This window comes from Corvus moneduloides, chromosome 2 (assembly GCF_009650955.1).
Source record: "Corvus moneduloides isolate bCorMon1 chromosome 2, bCorMon1.pri, whole genome shotgun sequence".
NCBI lineage: Eukaryota > Metazoa > Chordata > Aves > Passeriformes > Corvidae > Corvus > Corvus moneduloides.
Genome location: NC_045477.1, coordinates 89236085 through 89257150, shown reverse-complemented (window position 1 = coordinate 89257150; position 21066 = coordinate 89236085). Strand labels below are relative to the sequence as shown.

General features: G+C 37.3%; 1 protein-coding gene across 11 annotated transcripts in view; it reads right to left on the bottom strand.

The window, feature by feature from the left end:
* Window positions 1-21066, bottom strand: part of OCA2 (OCA2 melanosomal transmembrane protein) — a 192121-nt gene that overhangs the window by 91879 nt on the left and 79176 nt on the right. For 10 of the 11 annotated variants that reach the window (XM_032100281.1, XM_032100285.1, XM_032100282.1 and 7 more), the window contains 6 exons: window positions 18196-18267; window positions 17291-17356; window positions 16145-16201; window positions 14719-14843; window positions 11081-11219; window positions 1928-2060 (listed from right to left, as the gene is read on the bottom strand). In XM_032100281.1, coding sequence (XP_031956172.1) covers window positions 1928-2060; window positions 11081-11219; window positions 14719-14843; window positions 16145-16201; window positions 17291-17356; window positions 18196-18267 — 592 coding nt within the window. The remainder of the gene's footprint in view (window positions 1-1927; window positions 2061-11080; window positions 11220-14718; window positions 14844-16144; window positions 16202-17290; window positions 17357-18195; window positions 18268-21066) is intronic. The other variant, XM_032100290.1, reaches the window with a different exon arrangement.

Here is a 21066-nt window from a genome sequence, read left to right as displayed (position 1 = left end):
CAGTGTTTCACTAATACAGTGTTTCACTGGAAAAAATACTATGTCAGTGAATAAACTGTACTATTCAAATTAATTTTAAAAATTTTCGTACATACTTTATTTCTTAAAAATCCAAAATATATGCTTTAAAAGTTTATAGCCAAAAGAAAAAAAGTAGCAATTCTATGTTGTGAAATATACATTTATAAAATAATGCTCCTATGTCAGGATCAATATTGCTTACAGTGATGGCTTTTTGAAAAACCTTACTTTGTAGGGTCACAGGGAAAGAATCTAGGCATGTTAGGGTCTGAGTTAATTTCTTTATTTCTCTTGCTCTCTGGAAAAGACCTCTAAGGGTGCAGAAAGCCTCGGCTGTTTTAAGATGAAAATGGCTACCTCATACCAAACAGACATATAGGAGAAAGGAAAACTCTTCTTAAGTGTCTTAGAAACAGTTAACTAGTGTAATATCTAGCACACCTCAAAAATATTTTTGGTCTAAATTCTGGGAAATATTTTGGCCTTTAGAGATACAAACAGGTAAGCTGAGTGCACCTTGTGCTGAATAGACACTGAAGTCAAAACCAAAAGTCTTCAAAAGACCTTCCTAAGCAGGGAAATCTCTTCTCTGACTTTTCTATCAAATGGGATTGGAGACACATGGAATAATCTGCTGAGGAGAGGACTGACACTTCTGCCTTTTAATAAAACTCTAATCCTAAAGCAAATTTTCCCTGGAACAAGGCAAGGAATTACAAGTACTACCCCTTTTGCCTAAATGAGGTACCTACCAGGAAGGTCTCTGCCACAGTTAGTCACCTTGGACTCTCCTTATAAGAGAAAATTAACTTTTGAGGGCTGCAATATATCTGTTCTAGCACAGACAGCTCCATTATTCCTTAAAAGCACTTATCTTTCTCCACAGGTTACAGATGAAGCCAAGATATATCAACCGTATCAAAAGTTGTCCTCCCCATGATAAACAGATGCCATACACACAGGTTCAGAGATATGGTACAGCACATTAAAACCAGTGGAAGCCTGGATCTTAATTCTTCTGCAGCCAAAAGTGGAACAAGCCAGTCCCAGAGAAGAAACAGTTATACTCAACTGTCTTTGTACAAAGCTTGCTAGAAATTATACTTAGTGAAATATTTGTTACCTCGTAAAGAAATGTGAACATTTGGGGGTTAATATTAAATTTCGTCACTGAAAGAGAAGCCCTAGAACAATGATAAAAACTTCAAAATGACTGAAGAGAAAAACATAAAAGCATGAAGACAAAAAAGGGACTGACACAGTCGACAGCCATTGAAACAGCTTTAACAAAACTTCTAGAGACTATTGAGGCGCCATAAAAAGACATAGATTTAGTTCTACTGAATTGTAGAAATTATGCACCAGGGAAATTTAGGGTAGGAAGAGCCACAGAGGCAAGCTGGAAAGGACTTGAAAAGTTCCACTTCGATGAAATGTCTTTCACTGACTGCAGACCAGTAAAAGATTGCTGAAAAATTCAATGGAAGAAAACCAGCAGTGAGAGGAGGCATCAGTGCACTATGTTTTTCATAAGGAAAACCTGGAATATTTCTAAATCTAGGTTGTGAACTAAGCACCTTGAGCAGATGTTGCAACCCAGAATGTCCTCGTACTCATGCCTATGGCTGTAATAAATGATGCAAAATATTCCTGCAAATTTTGTAAGATATTTAATAATTCCTGTCAAAACCTCAATCTTAGAACCAGAAAAACATCCACTTCTAAAAATCAGAAAATATCACAACTAAAAATAAAATCTGAATTATTAGTTGAAAAATTAATGTTCAGAGAGTGAAGGAGGGTGGGCACTTCCATCTGAAGACAGCATTGTAGTAATCATTACTCGGTTTCTATTTAGCACATATTCAGTGTAACAATTATAACTTTTTTTCATGCTCACACTTACCAACAATTTCACTTGGCTCCTTATTGTACAATTTTTTGTTCCAGTAAAGAAGTCTGAGAAAAGGAAAGGAGACCAGAACAACAAGGCAGATACCCAAAAACATATGTCCTGTGAAGGCTGCAAAATCCAATCCCTGAAAACAAAAACAAAAACCTAAATTAAAAATCACTTCTTTTTCTATATTAGCTACAGGGAAAACAGCTTTATGTACATTAACAATCAATAATAAATATAAAGCAAGATAGTAAGTTCCAAGTACAGTATCTGCTGTATTTCATGTGTTTCAAGGAGACAAGTCACATTACAATTTAATTCAAGGAACTAAAACATTGCATTACAAGTTACTCTGAAACACACCTAGTGTTCCTGAAATGTATAGTAAAAAAAAACCCCCAAACTGAATCATTAACTTTTACTTCTCACTTAAATCACTGTAAATTCATTTCAAATCAGTTTAAGTCTCAGAAATAGTCAAATTTCAATGATGAGCCTTTGTTTTAACCTGGTGACAACTCAAATGTTTACAATAATTCTATCTGAACCATTCCTCTACAATAAAAGTATTATACGTCAATATTATGTTTATTCTTCTTTCTGGTTAACAAATGAACACATTTTACACAATGAAACCCTTTAATGAAGGGGTTCTCAAAAAGGTTAAGCAGAACATATTAAAAGGCTGCTGTTCTCAAGCAATAAGAATGAATAGTGACAACTTGCCCTAAAACTTTGAAGCTGGCCATGCTGTGAGTAGGACATTGGGCTAGATGACCTCTAGGGTCCCTTTAAATTGACTTATTCCATTGTTCCACATTGCACACATTGTAGTGGATCAGGGTTAGCCTTTGGGCTGGGCTTTTCCGAAGCAGCCATGACTCGCCTCTCCAAAAGAAGTTATCCATGAAACCCCAAGGAGGATTACATCCAAGTACTCTGGTAGTAAGGAACTGTATTATATTCAAAAAACAGAGGTTGTCTGAACTGGTGATCCCAGAAGAGCAGATCTGTGACACTTGGAATAAAGCATGACTCAAGCCCTGGACAGCCCAGGTTGTCCCAATTGAATTTTCAGAGCACCCACTGAGACTCTAGAAAGTTAGCTGGCCTCCCTGTAACACACCTCTGTGTCTCTATTGTCCCCTGCTTTTTAACTATGAGTTTCCTATAGATCCTTCTGTAATTCCAATGCATATCAAAAACAGCTTCCCTTGCAACAACAGCTGATACTACCTCCAGTGTGTTAAGACTATTGGGAACTTATTGCTTTAAATGTGTTCTTCTATATTGTCAAATACTAAAAGGATTTATGTGGAAATTTCCTTGTTGAAATGTCTCTGGTTCAAAAAAAGGAAGAAGAAGTTTCTCTATTGCACCACAGGGCATAATAAAAAGGCACACGAGACAAGAAACTGATGACAGTCATAAAGAACTTGCATAGCCAGATAAAGATCGGTGCTCTTTGGCAAAAAAAAAATCCATAGCTTGCAGACAGTCAGATAAATCTCAAACCATAAATATGCAGACCTAGGATTAGAATTTGATCCTATTAAAGTACAGGTTTAAGCTTTGTGAGGTAAAGTCATCCCTACTTGCTATTTAATAGTAGATTCCTTGACTTTTCTGCTCTCCAGATACTGAAAGGTGAAACTATATCTGTTCATTCACTGGCCTTTTGCTGTAACTCAGCTACAGCCATTGTTTTTATGAAAGCAGAAGGAAGACTCTTCAGGAATTGGAATGAGATTATTTTAAGAATTGGACAGAAAAAAGTGACACCACAAAGAAAAATTATGTACCTTCATTCAGCTTGCCTACACAATAGGTCAGCCACTCGGGTGTCTGACATCTCCGTAAGAAAGACTTTACAAATCAGTTTTTATAAAGATTGGTCTCTGGGCATCAAGTTAAGATTCAAAGCTACAGGAGACCTTTCTATAAGGGATGAAAACAGTATTCATAACTCTAGGAAATTTACAAATAACAAGGAATAAAAAAAGAAATCTTGCAAAGGCTCAGTGTTTGTAAGACCTGCCTCCAAAGTACATAAAGTCTGTATCTCCCATGTTTATTTCCTTAATTAGAACCATTGACAATAAATTGAAAATAAATCTAATTTATATATGGGTTGCCTCTAAGATTATAGGCAAAAAGAAAGATCATAAAATTTTGGCCAAAAAAATAAGAACCTTAAAACCTTGAAAGGTGAACTGGCTTTAGTTCAGAAATTTCTCAACTATGACAATGTGCCATTAAACAGGTCAGGAAGTATGCAAAATCATTATTCAGTTTTGTGCAGTCTCTAAAATGGCACAAAGAGAGGTAGGAAGCCAAAATTAATTAGGCTGTAAAAACACTGAAGGTAAACCAGCCAAAATAAAAATGCCTAAACCTGACTGGAAAAAAGAATTATCTTCTGAAAGAAAAATGACTGTGAAACAGGTGGTTGAAGAGCAACAAAGTAGTTAGGAGTGGACAGAATATACTCAATACAGAATTACCAGAACAAGGAAAATTACTTTTGCACTCAGACCAGTCTTACAACAAAGCAGTGGAGATGAAGCTTTTTTAGGCTGGCAGCAATCACATCATGCCCACATCATGAAGAAGGATGCCAACTACCAGGCCAACTATGATGGCAGAAATTCTCTGTAGGAATACTCAGAAATAAAGATAAATGCTAAAGTAATAAGTAAAATAAAGTAAAAAAGATAAATAGGAATGCAAAGAATTCTTGGTAACTCTCAAGTTTAAATATGTGATGTCTTCATCACACATTAAAGGATTTTGAATTTAAGGAAGTAGCTTATTGCAAATAAACACAGATACAAAAATTCATTTGCCTTTACATTTTTATTATCACACCAATTTCAGAGGAAAAAATCTGTTGGGTTCCTGAAATGCCACAATGCAGAAGCTTCTCAAAAAATACAGCACAAGAAATATGTCACTTGAAACCCACAAAATTAATTTCTCAATGAAGAAAATCACCTCAGCCTAGAAGGCAAACTAAAATGCTGAGGGTAAGGAGGTCTCACGTCTGACTCATAGTTGAATGGAATTGAAATGAGATAGAGATCAAAATACCCTTAAAAAAATCAGAATTAACACAGCTTCATGACTTAAGAGCTGACGTAGATAAGCCTTGAAAGTGATTTGCAGACACCATCACAAGAAGAAAAAAAAATGTCTACTAGATTTTTTGGCATCCTATCCAAGAGCTTACCCAAACTTTTCAAATGGAGTAGCTGGGCTGAGATTCAGGATTTTGTTAAAGTTCATAATATCAGCACATTGATCTTTCATATCTCTGAGATCCCTGGTGAAAAAGAAAACATGCTGCTCTGCTCCTACTGCAGAACAGCTTTCCAATTCAGCTGAAACAAGTTGTTTTCTAACATGGAGTGTGCCTATTTCAGGAAAGAGCTTGCATGACAGTATTGTCGGCGATAACGCAAGACCGGAGTCAGTTCTCTTCCCATCCCTTGCTCCTGGCTTTCCTCCCTATTACCTCCTTGCATTGATCCACAAGAGTCAGTGAGTGAAAATGAATCCTGATGATCGCTAGCCTTGGACAGCTGATGCCCTGTAGCCATGAGGAGGCTGAGGGCTACCAAGTGCACTACTTTTCATGGTCGATATCAGAAAGGCTCACAGTGAAGTACAGACAGCTGCCCTCCATGATGCTTTGGGCTGCATGCTTAGCACCAGCCTCTCTGCAGCACAGGGAATATGTTTTCACAGAAAAAGAAGGCCAATTTCACACCAGGCATGTTCAGGTAGCTAGTAGCCAGCTGGCAGCCTCTTGGAGAACTTCAAGAGACTAAAGTGTTTTCACTGTACCACACAGATACCAACGATGCAGCAGAGGATACCAACGTGGTGGCACCGTTGGTTCATCAGTTGTCCCTGTTCCCTTTCCCACACCCCAGAAAGGACACGCAGCATCTCCACAGAGCCTACATTCATACCCTTTGTGGCTGTGGGTAGCACATTTTATACCTCCCAAGTCTTCTGCGCTGCTGGGGCCAGGACTCAGCATTGTAAAAAACATTAAAGTGCTACATGTCTGCTGCGTACAACAAAAAGTCATTTTCACAAAGATTTTCTTTTCCTGCACAATAGACTGGAATAGAATTGACATGCACAATAGGCAAGAAATACTTTTCTTCCAGGAGATTTCAATCTATGAGATAAATACAAAACATGCTTCAAATGTCCCTTGCTTTAGGCTATGATGATTGTGTCAAATTTCTCCTGTTTCCCAGTCGACAGAAAATCTAAAGATTTTACTTTAGAAAGAAAACAGCCTAAAGGTTCCACTGCCTACAGACTCAGCTGAAACAGAGTGGGCATCTTTCCTTGGTTTATAGTTTAGAATGCAAAGTCAAATATATCAATTTCACATTAGGAGGAAGTATCATATTGTTTTCCTAAAATGCTAACTTTCTATCATCTTGATGATTCTTTTCATTGCTTCTGGAGATGTGAAATTGAGTTCTAGTAATTCAGACCTTTCCACAAGAAATCTGCCTTTTTAGAGCAATGGGAAAGCAAAAATTATGGCTAGGTGTAGTGATTTGGGGAGCAGCAAGTACCATATTTCTAGCCAGAATGCCCTCTACTTAATATTTGAAAACTAATAAAATGAGGGAGAGCAAGAGTAATTTATTGTTTTTACATTGGCTTAAACATCCCTTCTAGCTGAGTGACTGAGATCTGCATTGTCTCTCAAGGGAGCTGCTCATGATGTCACAGACCCAAAAATCACTAATGGTCTAACCTAGTTACATGAAGATAATGTTTATTTGAGATGCTGATGAACCTCCTTTTTTGTTTTGTATTATGCTCTTTAATGATTACTACATGCATAGATGGCAAAAATTCTGAAATCAGATGTAAGCCCATGCATTTCAGTTCATGCACTTTACCTAAGTTTAATTTTCTCTTGAGAAAAGGGATCAATGAAACAGCAACAGAAGGGGTAGAGTTCTACAAATCAATTAAAAGTTTTAATAAGCTTGTATCCAGCAAACTCAACAAAAATAGCCTATTAAACTATGGGAATCCATTTTACCAGGGCTTAAAATATCTTTAAAGATTCATGTATGGGATTTTATCTTCTTCTTTTCAGAAGTACCTGTTGCAGTGGGGAGGGCTACATGGCAGGGGGAGAAGACCCCGACAAGTACCTACTTTCATTCATAATTTTTTAGGTACCAAAATTTTTTATTAAATATAACCAACTAATATCACATCATGCTAAATTCCAGCATGAAGGCTGAAAATGTCTAAAAGACATTTTAGGAAAAAAAGACATTTAGGAAAACCTGATATCTGTCAATTTTCCAGGAAATTCCTATTAAATGGCAGGAATAATTCCTAGTGGTATGCTGAAACCCTCAAATCCTCAGCAAACATCAGATTAACAGCACAAGCATTATCACATGCTAACAAAAACAGTAAATAAAAGGATATAATCCAGTGGCTAGCATATGCTAAAACTGACTTTGCTCTTATCATTACCTCTTTCATGCAGATTTAGCCTGGATACACCAGTGCACATGTTCACTATCACTATGTTCACAGCTCTGGAGACCTATTTGCCATCCATTCTTTAAAGAGCTTGCAACCACAGCCTATGTTTAGAGCTCAAGCAACTTCTGATCTCAAAGGTGTGATTGTGAAGTTCCCAAATACAGAAGATTTGCTGTCCAACCCTTCTGAAAGCAAGGACCACATCCAACTGGTTCATGCTCTATTGTGCATATAAACATGGAGTTTCCAAAGTCCGAAGCACATATCTCTTCAAAATAAAAATATAATTTTGTTAACAGTGGCCATTCAGTAGCAGCACTCTGAAGATAATAATACATTAAAAAATGTTTTATATTCACTGAACATGTTTTCCATTTGCTCTTATTTTCCTTCCCTAAAATCAAAATACAAATGCTGTTTTGTGAAAATTCTTCCAGCTCCATCTAAGAACAAGCAACACTACAACAAATCTTCCTCTCCTATTATGCAAATGTTCCACTGATTCCAGTCATGATGGTAGGGAATATGTCAGGATTATAAATTACCAACAGCTACAAAGAAAAAAATCCTTTTGACATTCATTTGCATCTCAAGACAAGCAAAGAGACTTATTGCTACATTTTAATGAGCAAAATGTTACAAAAATCTTATTTATTCAAACATGGTTTAAATAAAATATTTTTAATATGATGTGAGTTTTCCCCACAATCTAGGGAGAGAAGTCTCTCCAGCACTACAGTAAACAAAGAGTAAAGCATTTCTAACACTATAACCAAATAACAGCACCCAAAGTAACAAGGCTGCATTTAATTTCATACTGATACAAAAGCCAAGGTTTCCTACAAAAGCGTAGACTTGCATAATATTTTACTTGGCTGCTTTTAGAGGTTGCTGTACAGCAGTAAAAGTTCAGGAAGACTGGTAAAACTGTCCTCCAGATAGCACCTAAATAAAGTAGAAAACCTAATCATCTACATAGTGCAATTCACTGTTCAACTTCCTGCAGGGGCAGTTGTCAAAGTACTCCTGTACTTACTGTGCAAAAATAACACTGAGAAGGAAGTGCAAGAGAATGAAAAGGAGAATTTCAACAACGATATCAAGTGGGAAAAATTCCTAGAATTCCTACAATGTCCAAAAACATGACTATAACGCTTAAAAGAGCTGAAAAACAATTATTTTCTATAGAAAACATCATAATAGAAACTATAACATATACTGCATGAATAACTGTTTCTAAAATGTCATTAATGCATTCAAGAACTTTTACCTCTGAAACAGTTAAAAAAAAAAGAGAAATGAATAAAGTAAAATTTACTTGGTACTAATGCAGTAGGCTCCCCAAGCATTTTAGACACAGAATTGTGGTTGCTCATTTAACCCTTCTTCACAGCATCCTTTGCTAGAAGCAGTTTCAGAAACAAGACAGCAATGTCTGTATTTCTCCTTCTGATCAAAAGAGAGCATGCTGGAGCGGGTGGACAAAATTAGGAATCCAGCTATTAGTTCAACAGCTCAGGCTGTAAGAGGCCAGATGGTCCAGCTCCCTCTCTGCCCTTCCTCTCGGCTTTATCCAGTTACTCCTGCCAGCACTCTCCCAGGAAAATCTCCTTTAGAAGGGGTGAGCCCTAAGCAGTGAGGACATACCCCAGGCCATGACACTCTGCCTCAGGGCCAAGGATAGGTCTTTGACCCTCTTTTGTTTATATACAAAGACATAACAATTGAGAATATAGAAAAGAAGCAGCACAAACTCTATGGCCCTTTGTTGAACCTAATTTATTTCATTATGTTCTTATTTCTGTGATGCAACAAAAGATCTGAAAATAGTCCAGATTGAAAACATCTGGAAAGATTTTTGTGCTTGTTTCAGATACAGAATTTGCTATAATGTCATATTTGCCAGGGTATTTATACATCTGAGTCCTCCTAAAAATATCAATATCTCAAACAAGAAAAATATAATATTATTTCTTTTCAATTTTGGTTTCTTAATTATTTCCCATGTTTATAGCCACTTCTAAAGGTTGTATAGAGATGATGAGTTTTTGAGTATTTAGGAAAATGACCTGCATGGCAGGTGTTAATTATTCTTTTTTAGATTAGAAGTTTTAAATAGTTGCATAGATTTTATATTTAAAATGTAAAGCTTAGGTATCAAATTCTCAGCTAACAATGAATATTACAGTCTTCAAAGTCACCATCCAAACTAGCCAATTGTGGCACATTTTAAATATTTTGATGGTAAACAATCAGTTTATTAAATACTATAGACTTTCAAAGACATTTTCAAACCGGGACAGTACTTAATTAATTTGGGTGCATTCAGTTAATTAGAAGAGATCTTTCCTTCATGGAGCAATAGAAACATAAGTGACTACAAATTTAAAAAAATATAAACCTAGGATTTTATACTACAACTCCCTCACCCACTTGCACAGTTATTTTTTCACTAGCTCAATTAACACTAAATTTCTTTAGAACTACTTATTTATCAGGGGTTTATGACACCTGACCAAAACAGAAAGCATGTGCCTGGTGTCCTTATAGATATGCCCATTACATAACTGCCCCTTCCATGGTGCTGCTTGTTGGTGGTGATGCAGGATTAGGAGAAGGGCAGATCTGCTCCATCCCAGGAGGGGCTGCCCCTTGCATCCTGAGCAGACTGTCTCCCTGCTGCCCCACAGCCCACCAGGGAAAGAGGATGGGAGGCAGTGCCAGAGGCAGAAAGGAGACTTGATGCCCTCATGTTCAGGGGTAGCATGGACAGCTGAAAGCACAGTAAACTCAGCAAACACCAGCTCCATGCAGGTGCTGAGGGCTGCAAACACCTGCCAGCAGTGCCACAGCCAGTCCACAGGGCAGAGAGGCCCATGTGGGTGGGAGGAAATGGTGGGACTGGGATGCTCCTGCTGGCCGGTGTCTTGTGTCCTGCAGTCCTACCCAGCACCAGCCACCACAGCTTTCCCTTTGGCACCAGACACCCAGCGAACAATAGAAGAGCCAAGTGTTGGAAGCTAAAATCTGTCACTGCAGCCTGGAGATAGCAAAACATTGCCAGGAGGTGGGAGCCAGCTGCAGCATGAGCTGCAGAGGAGAAGCACCCACTTCCTCTCACGCCCCACATCCTCTTGGGCTGTGGTTGAAGGATAAAGTGCCTCATGTGTGTCATGGCTCTACAGGGGCAATGCAACCTCTCTGTAAAACGTCAAATTGTCTCATATTTAACTTTTGAGAGAAAACCTATACTGAAAAAATGGATGGATTTTCATCTCCATTTTCACATTTTTCTTTTTTTCCAACTTGTTGCCCTGCCTGCAGCCCTCCATTGTTCTGCTTCTTTCCTCATTTTGCCATTGATAAGGAAACCCTCACCAACAACAAAAAAATTAAACTGGTATTCTCAGTCCAGATCAAAAAGTCTATTCTTCATCACTATTTTGTCCCCAAAAGATCACTCTCTTCTGTCTGATCATCCTACTAAGAAAGAAATAGCATGGCAAAAAAAGTAGACTATGTTCTGTTTATATGGCTGTCTGGGGGAAGAGAAGGATCAACATTGCATAAGTCAACACAGTACTTAATTTTAGTAGCCAAACAGACTGCAGTACATACCCTCTTCCTCAGCTCCTGCTTTGAAACAATAATCACATTTGGAGGATCCCCAACAGCAGTGGCAGCACCCCCAATATTTGTGAAGATTACTTCCGCAATCAGGACGTGCCTAGGATCAAGATTAAGTACTTCACAGAGCCTGTAGTGTAAAGATAATGAAATTAACTTCTTACCCCATGCATAAATTACCTTAGATCTTAAAATGCACAAAAATTACAAAATGCAGTCATTTCACAGAAAAATAGCAGGATTTTAATCATAATGTGTCTATATTGTTGAAGCATTTATTGTGCTACAATAATTATAACAATATAAATGAAATTTATAGATTTTTTTTTTACATTTAAAATTCAGTTATTAAAGACTACAAAATTGACGCATTTTTTAAAGCATTTCATTAAAAGTAGTCAACTATTACCAGAGTTGGGCTACAGAGAAAATACTATTTCAAATTTTTATTGTGATACAGCTTCTGAAACCATGGTCCTTAAGCTGCATTGACCTGTGGAAAACTATTCTGGTCAAGCACAGGCTCTGCATTCAGCAACAGTGATTAACTTTCTTATGTTAATAAGTAGCGGTAGTGATAGAGGATTGTGCAGGCTGCCTATTAGCCATGAATCATCTATTAGAGACTTCAGCTTTCAGGCTAGGTTTATCCATTTTATTCTGCCCCTATTTTCCTCCTTCTCTAAATCTTGATCACGAATATTTCTGTTTGTAATGAAACAAGAGTAGAAAAAAACTCAAAATGTTTTTAGCAGCCCAAATATATTTAATGCTTCTCTAGTAGGATGCTGCTTTGATAAGAAAAAAGTAAAATGCTTCTTTAATAAGAAGCACCTTAAAGTGCTCTGACAAACACCGGGATTGACTCAGTAACCTCATGATCCATTTCAACTCAGAGCCCACTTACACAGAGTAATCTTCACACAGATTACTCCAACTCACCAATTACATTTATGCACATGCCCACATAATCCACTCTTTTCTGAAGTACATCTTTGACTTTAAACTGGGGCTGTGGTAATAAAGACTGAAAGTTAAAGTCACATCTAAGCACTTTGGAGTAAGAAACAACTGCTTTCCTCCTCACAGCTTATCAAAATGTTGCTCCAGAATGTAAAGATGGAGGTCACACTTAAATTATTGCCCCTCTACCTCATAGTAGTATTATGAGAATTCTTCCCTATGTGGGGAAGAGCATGCAGGAAGAATGCTTTCTCAGTACTGCTCTCACTGCAGTGCTCTCACACATTTCCCATAAGGAAGGGCGGAGCTTCACTGTTTAGCCTGTGGTACTAAAACCCGTACTTCAAAGAGAAAAGAGTATATTGCAAAAGAAGCTTAACTTGCTTCACTTACACTATCACCAAGAGTGTCAATTTAAAACTCAGAAAAACATTGTCAGATGACATATATGTCAGCACATAGCAGCATGAAATCATTCAGTTAAAGGATACTTTGCAGTACAACCAGTCCAAATGTATCAATTGTGGTACAAGACCACAGTTGTGCTTGTAATTTTATTGCTGATTGACCTCCCAGTATTTCAAAATATAATCTAAACTTTTATTTAGTGATTCTTTCTTTTTGATGGGCCTAGCGATATCTTGAAAAGAGAACTCTGATGTAAGTCAGAAAAGGCTAAGCCCAAAGTATAAAACCATCAGAGTGTGCTAGCTATATGGCAGGGTCACAATTCTTCAGTTTACTTACCCTGGGTTCTATACTTCCTCATGTGTACAACTATTAGCCTTTTCCAGCTCCCAATAACAAAGTATTTTGAAAATAAACTACAGCTAAAAAGGGGTAGTTATTCCTTTTTTTAGCAGCTTACTACAAAAGGCAGAGTGAAACAAGTATTATTATTACAGGAAATATAAACCCTTATGTTCATTGAGTCAGTACGATTTTCTGCAAGCTTTATCTCCACGGCAATGGAGACTGCACAGGGCAACACAGTGATGCTATAGACAATGGCAGTAAGATTAAAAAAAAATGACCCCCAGCATGAAGCTTTCTGAAGTAAGCAATTATTTGGTTTTAGTAGGTGAGATAAAATTTTATTTTAGTTTTGATAGTAATTCAAATACAAATGTTTCTCACATACTGAGTTTTTCCTTCTTCAGTGTTGCAGGTTCATTTAGTATAAAACTAAAGGACTTGCTATACATTTAGTACAAAAGTCCCTTAGTTAAAGGCATCTACAAACGCAGAGGCTCCTTCACAAGGATCCACATGGAGAAGACAAGAGGCAACAAGTACAAGGGAGAGATTTCACCTCAACATAAGAAAAAAAATGTATGGTGAAAACAGTTAACCACTGGAACAGCCTCCCCAGGGATGTGGTAGAGTCCCCATCACTGGAGGTTTTCAAGATCTGATTGAAGAGAGTGCCAGATTATCTCATCTAGGCTTCCTTTCCCATGAAGAGTTGGACCAGACGGACTTTTGAGGTCCCTTCAACCTGGGCTATTCTGTGATTCTTTGAAAACAGAATAAATGTTACAGTAGCTCTGACTGTGAAAACCTTTTTATGCTACATTGACGTCTGGATTTCAATCCATTTCCAAATTATATTTATCCAAAATTCTGGAACACAGCTAAAGAAAACGTGGTGTTCACTAGTTCCAGTGCTGCTTACTGCTGGAGGTGCAATTATTGATTAGGGTACGGCAAAGCCATCTCTTTGAAATATAATTGGACAGAAGACAAATGGAGCTTTCATTCACCAGCTGCTTCCAGTCTAGAATAAATTTCACTAGCAAAATTGGTTTTTACTGCTTTACACTGCATTTTAAAGAGGGGGCATATCTTAATAGAATTCTGTGTACTTTAATGTGATAATGACTGCAAGCATTACATCTCTCAGGATCATTTTAAAAACACACTAGATCTTTCCAAAACTGAACTGGATTAAACAGATTTGCCTGACCAGACACAGGTTAAATTCAGGTTAGACAGTAATTTATAATCCCACATTGATTAAATGTAGTTCCAAATCACATGTTATTAATTTACAGAAATCTGAAGTAATTAAATTCACTGTTGTCTGCTCAAAGTTCCAAATATCTAATCTCAAATTGTGGAATTAACCAGTAGCTGTACCAGGGACATGATCACCAACAGGAATCAAATTCACGTTCTCATATTCAAGAAAAAGCTGTTAAATGAAATATGGACTTTTTTTAAAATTTATTTGTCACTAATATTAGAAGGGATAGCAACTTCACTAAAACATAAATTACTATCTAAAATTGTATATAGATATTAGCCAGCAAAGGATAAGGCAACTTTAATTTTAAAAATACTGCCTGCTTTACAGGAAAAAAAAATTCATCTACTAGGGAACATTGGGTGTAATATGCTATTGTAGTTCAGATATGAAGACAAACCAGAACAGTTAGCTGCCAAGGCAGTATTCACAGGTTTCAGATATGTGTTCGGTATTCATGCAAGGGCAAAAGGCTACCTATCCCTCTGAAAGTGCTTTTTATTCTACTACAATAAGAGTATCTGAAGCTCTGATTTCCATTTAAATGATTAAAAAAAAAGCTCCAAACAAGTATTTTGTACACATCTACTACTGATTGCTGGCTATAAAAGACCAAGTCCAAAATGTAACAATAAAATACCTTATGGTTACTGGAGTAAAGAGCAGGATAGTGGTAACGTTGTCCAAAAATGCAGAAAGAATTGCAGCAATAAGGCACAGAAGTGTAATCATGGCCCACACCTTTCCTCTAGAGAACCGATAAGCCTAGGAAAAACAAACAGAAGCAAAATTAGGGGACTAGATCACTCCAGCTTAGACTTCAAAAAGTTACAGATAAAGCAACTTGATCAAAGTCAAGCAACAGCGAGTTCAGAGTAGTTACTATTCCTTTACAATTACTCCAACAGCACCTTCTCCAGTGTGAAATAATTTGGCAAGAGAATATTTTATGGAAGTGGGCAAACAATCCCCCCATGCCAACAAAGAAACAAGTCTGAAGAAACATCACGCTCTGCTGCCAGCCGTACAGGGGGTCTGTGGCAGGAGAAGGGCTGAGCCCCCATCTTCTGCCTGCACCCAGGTGGACTAAGGTGGTTCAGACTTCCCACCACTTCCACAAGCTGGGACACATTCCCCACCCTCAGACCAGCACTGCTGGAGTGAGTCCAGAGGAGGGCCACAAACATGATCAAAAGGCTGGAGCACCTCTCATATGAGAACAGGCTGGAAGAGACCTGGGTTATTCAGCCTGGAGAAGAGAAGGCTCTGGGGTCACCTTACAGCACCTTTCAGTACCTAGAGGGGGACAATAAGAGAGCTGGGGGGAAAATCTTTGGGCAAGGGTGTGTAGTGATAGGGCAAGGGGGAATGGCTTTAAACTGAGAGTAGGTTTAGATTAGATATAAGGGAAAAATTCTTTAGTGTGAGGGTGGTGAGACTGCTAACAGGTGACCCAGAGAAGTTGTGGATGCCCCATCCCTGGAAGTGTTCAAGGCCACGCTGGATGGGGTTTTAAGAAACCTGCTCTAGTGGAAAGTGTCCTTGGCCATGGCAGGGGGAATGGAACAAGATGATTAAGGTTTCTTCCAACCCAAACCATTCTCTAATTCTATGGTTATGATTCTATGAATTACACTTTTCATGTAATCTTTCGTTCTCTACTGTGCAAAGATCTGTGGCTGCTTTTCATATGTGGTCATAAAGTTAACAATAGATCCATCCCATATTTCTTCTGTCCCACTGCCAGGCATAAATAGAGATTTCAGCTACAGCACAACTGCAGTCCTGGGAAAGTCAATGAAATACTCAGCTTAATACTGTCCAAATGCTTGTGTACCCTACTGGGGACCTTTAACATTCTCCTGTAGAAACAGAATTGCTTTAAGGGCTTCCTTTCATCCACAAAGGATTTTTCTAGTATTACAAGTTGACCACTGTCATTTCTAATGTGATAAGTATACATTGACCTTAGAAAGGTTCTTTAAAGATAGTGCTTGGTGTGGCAGATCTGAACAAATACTAACTTGATAAATCTAGAAATAATTATAAGTACCAAATAAACCTACCTTTACTGCACAGTAGTCAAAGAATCCAGTCTCTGAAAATATGGCCACCAAAACCATCTACCAAAAGATGAAGAAAAATATAATCACTTGGAACTGATATATAATAGTAATTGAATCATTACTCAAAACTAAAGCAAAGCAGTTTGTGATCCTGACAAATGGACTTCTTATCTGACACAGCTTTGAGAATCTAATCACCATTATATTAGAATATCCACTACAGCTGCCAGATATCTCTAGTTAATTCATCATATGGTGAAATATACTTCTCAACATAAGCAGTCTGTAAAAGTCATACTAGTTGGGTTGAATTTTATTTGTAGTGACTAAGTGGGCATTATACACTAAGTACTCAATGTATCTCCCTTATATCATTAATCAAGAAAAAACAGTAAGTGTGTTTTTTCTCTGCAGTAATGCTCTACAGAGCACAGAAGATAGTGGCTTCAAGAATTGCTTGCATTTTCCTACATCTCAGAGGTCTCCTGTCCTTCTGTCTTAGCTCCCAATAGAATATTTTTTTTTTTGCTTTCTTATTCTGTGGGGAATGCAGGGAGCAAGGACCAGTGTCAGGAAGAAAAGCTCAGAATGGAAACAGATAATTGTAATTTTGTCTTTGTATATTCTATATTTTTTATTAGAGTCTAATAGCATTTGGACAACACTTTTTACCACAAATAGCTCTGGGCAAAGTGATTAAAATAATATATTATTGTAGTCTCATCAGATATTACTTCTCCATTTCTGGCTTGCTTTTTGTAGCTTCAGACATAGCAATAAGACAAAGAAAACCACTTTTCCAGCAGAGTGTGTTTGAGGAAGGTTTTGAATAAACAAAATTAAAAAGATAAATGAGAGTGATAATCTTTAACCCTTAAACAGGTCTTTCCATTCATTAACCCCAAGGATGTTTTTTGCATGTTATCAATATGATTTCACAGATTGAAAAAAAAAATAGAAAAGGATCAACTTTTCAAAAGACTCCTTCAGAGGTCTGATCCTCATCCTTTTTGGAATATTCCTCAAGACAGAAATTTTCATCATAAATTCTCTAAGTACAATTAACAAAATGTTTTTAAAGGAAACATCTCTACATTGAATGTGATTATTTTGGCACATTTAGAGCAAAAGATATGTTTTATTTACCATTCCAAACAATAATGCCAGTGTCTCATAGTCAATCCACTCCACCACTTCGACCATACTTGGCCTCTGCAATCAAAAATACGATTACTAGTGAATGCCACAAAACACCTAACTTGTGATTAGCTATGACTTATAAACTCCACTTAATTGATGAGCCATTTAAATAAGCTGTGATGGAAATTAATAAGTGTTCCTACAAGCTACATAAAAAGTACTCTATTATTGCCATTACTACTATTATTATTATTATTATTACTAATTCAAAGTACTGCTGGCATTCTAAGTGGGTCATTATCAGGCTATTGGTTGGTCTAGTTGTTCCTTACATAGCATTACAGAAATAAAAGATAACCAAATTATATGGTACACTGCAGTTTCCTTTTTGGTAAAGAACAAAAGCGTACCACTTCACCTGTGAACAAACTGGAGGGAATTTAAGGGAACATAGTAATGATGTGGTTATGAGAACAACCGAGAAAATCAATCTGAGGTTCCACTATATATCAGCTAAGAGTAAGCAGCAGGAGAAACGAAAGGGTTGGAACAGGAAAGCATGAGATGTAATTATTTAGGGTAGTATAAAGCGATGTATTTCCATTGAGGTTTGCTTGGTAGCCTAACATTACCGAAAATAACAATGCTAAACTAACACTGGATTAAGCTGAAAATGGTTGTAGTCAGCTTCCTGCAAATCAGAACAAAAAGGCATCAACTGACTTCTTTGTACTCTCCTTGTCTATACATGTCTGACCTGTTTTCCCTGCCCAGTTTCTGTCCTATCATCTCTCTTTCTTAAAAAACACTGCTTTGCCATGTGCTCAGTTAGAACTGGGCAAACACGGAAATTTATCATAGCTGACACCACAGCCAGAAACAAAGGGAGCACTTACAGTTTGATAACTTACCTCCCCAACAATAGCTAAGGCAGCTAAAGCGGCCAAAGAGCCCAGCATCGCTGCAAGGGTCCTGTGAACAATCTGCAACAAAGGGTAACAATTGACCACAGCTCCCTCTAAGCATCTCCTTACTATTAAAAAGAAGTGGGAGAAAGGACAAAAATTCAGGTAGACAATTCTTTTCTTCATTTGCTTGAGGGTTTTTTCTGACCAAAGGATGGTTAATTACTTTGCTATTAAAAACAACAAAAAAAAGGCACAAAAAACCAAACAAAACAAAAAACAAATAAAACAAAATTTAAGAAAAACAACCAGCCAAAGCCTTGCCTCTGCAAACCCTTCTAGGAAGTCTCAGCTCTAATCTCCAGGTAGAGAAGGGACTTCAGCACCAGTTTCTTACATTTGTCAGTAGGTGACCCAAGAAGGAAAGCAATTCATCTTCCCCAGCTTAAGGATCAAAAAGCCTGCTCCTGTTGGCTTCCCTTCACAGCCCATGGAAAGAAGATGTATGCCCAGGAAGTGATCCACCTTATTCTTAATAGGGGCTTGTTCAGCAAGCATGCCCTGAAAATGTGCTTTTTTTCTCCAGGAACTCATCTGCAGTTATTTAATCCTCTGTGTCTGGAAGATCACAGATTGTGTAAAATAACTCAGCTAAAGTAAGCATGTAATTAATGAAAATCACACTACAAAAGACTGAATCTAATTACCGGCTTTCCCTATTAATGTGTTTAAATATTATTCCAATGCAAGTTAGAATTATTGTTGAGAAAGAAATAAAACAGACTAGAAATATTTCATTTGCTGCTAATTTCATAAGAAATATTTTGCTGATAATAAACAATAGGACGAGAGCATCTCAAGGCCCTCCTCCATTTGTAAAGGAAAAGCAAAAAAGGAAATATTTGGCTTTGTTTTTTCTCCTTGATTGTGTAGTTTTAACAGAAATGGTAAAGAACTACACAATTCACCAAATTACTAGAAAAATAAATGCATAAATTACTAACTCAAGAGTCAAAAGAATTATCTGTCTCATTCTCCTGTTTTCCTTAAAAATGCACTGAAGAATAACCTATTCATGGTCACAAAGCAGGAGATCAGACAAAGGTTTTTACATCCTGATGACCCACTTGTTCAGAGCACAAAGGACAGCTCCCACCAGCTCCTAGAGAAATGTGTGTGGTAACTCACTGGTTCATTTTTGATTTCCAGTTTCAGAGCATTGACACATAAACACACGTACACCCTTCTGATTCTGCAGGGGTGGGGAGCATTTGATAACATTCCATAGCTCTTCTGGCTGACAATCAATTGTGCAGCAATTTGAGCTTACAGCTCTCTCCAATAAAAGATGCCAAGCAGAGCTGTCCATTAGGGAAGGGGATCAGCTTCTTACCAGAGCAAAGTAAGTTCAAGCATAAGCTACTGGGAAATCCTCAGCTGTTCTCAGACTGAAGGTTTTCTCCTCATCCAATCCCCACCCACGTTAGATAGCTCTTTTGCAGTTCTCAAAAACATATCATAGATTTTCTGAGATTTGTTTAGCCACAGATTTTCTGCATATTTCCACATGAGCACTTTTGCTGTCACTGTTTTATACTTAATTGCTTACATTGGGTTGACTGCATTTTCAGTTTCCAAGAGTTTGCTGTCACCTATGGGTGAAGTTGGCTTTAATTTACGCAGAAAGAAACTGTACAAACTAAGTAATCTGTCAGTTCCTTCATTCTGGTGGTTTTTCAAGAAGGATATACAAAAGTATACCCTGAACTATGAACAAGGTGAAAAGCTTTATTACAAAAAACTTAGTAAATGTACAACTACAACTCTCCATTCCAGCAAACTATGAAATGAAAGTCATAAAATAATGTAAAGCTTAGAAAGAACATTTATGTAAACTCTGAGACATGTAAATATTCAAAAGTTGATATTTAGGAAGCTTTAGGAAAGAATAGATTACTCTCTTTAATTTTCTTTTCACAGAAAATAAACCCCAAACAAATAATATTTTGCAAATGTATTTTTAAAAGCTTACAAATGTAGAAGTTAGGAGATGCAGGTTATGAGTTGTGACATTCTTTGAACCACAATTCCATCTAACACATATTTGGAGGGTATTATATAAAGTAAAATTCCATTATTACTCTTCCGAAAAATAGTACAGATGACCAAACCCTTTTGAAGATAGGCAGGGGATAAGTATCTTTTCAGGATGGATCTTGATGTGTATCCATAAACAACAGCTCAGGTAAAGAATTGAAAGAGCTCAGAAACAAATGAAGACAGACTTAATCCCAGGAAAGCTGAGAGATTTAGTGAACTTCTGAATCTAAAGACTTTTTTAAAGGTTAAGTGAGAAATCATCTGTATTCATCTGATCCTTCTCTCACTTGACAAAGTGCATACCCCTGTGCAATGACCACAGAGACGAGAAAGACAGAGCTGATGAGAAGGAAGGTACAAAGCTTTTAGAATATCAGTTTGCAGGCCAGAGCACCCCACCTCCTAGTCCAACTGCAAAACTTATAAACTCTTAGCAAAAAGGGCATCTTCACCATCAACATCACCTTTATTTTTGTCTGAAGGATACCTACCAGTGCTGACTTACTGCAGCAGCAAAGGATAGTGCTCTCACCTTTTTCAAAGAGACAGTTATACCAGTACAAACTGCTACTGAAAACAATGCAGTCCAGATTTCACTCTTTACAAAGCAGGATTCAGCTGTAGAGATCACTGATACAGGACATTACAAGGCTAAGAGCTGAAGACATTGAAAAAAAAAGGGAATGGATATTTACAGAATTTTATATAAAAAATGAAAATACCCAAAGCTGCAACAGTGAAGGCTCTTAAAAACAGCGTCAACAACGTAGCTGTGTT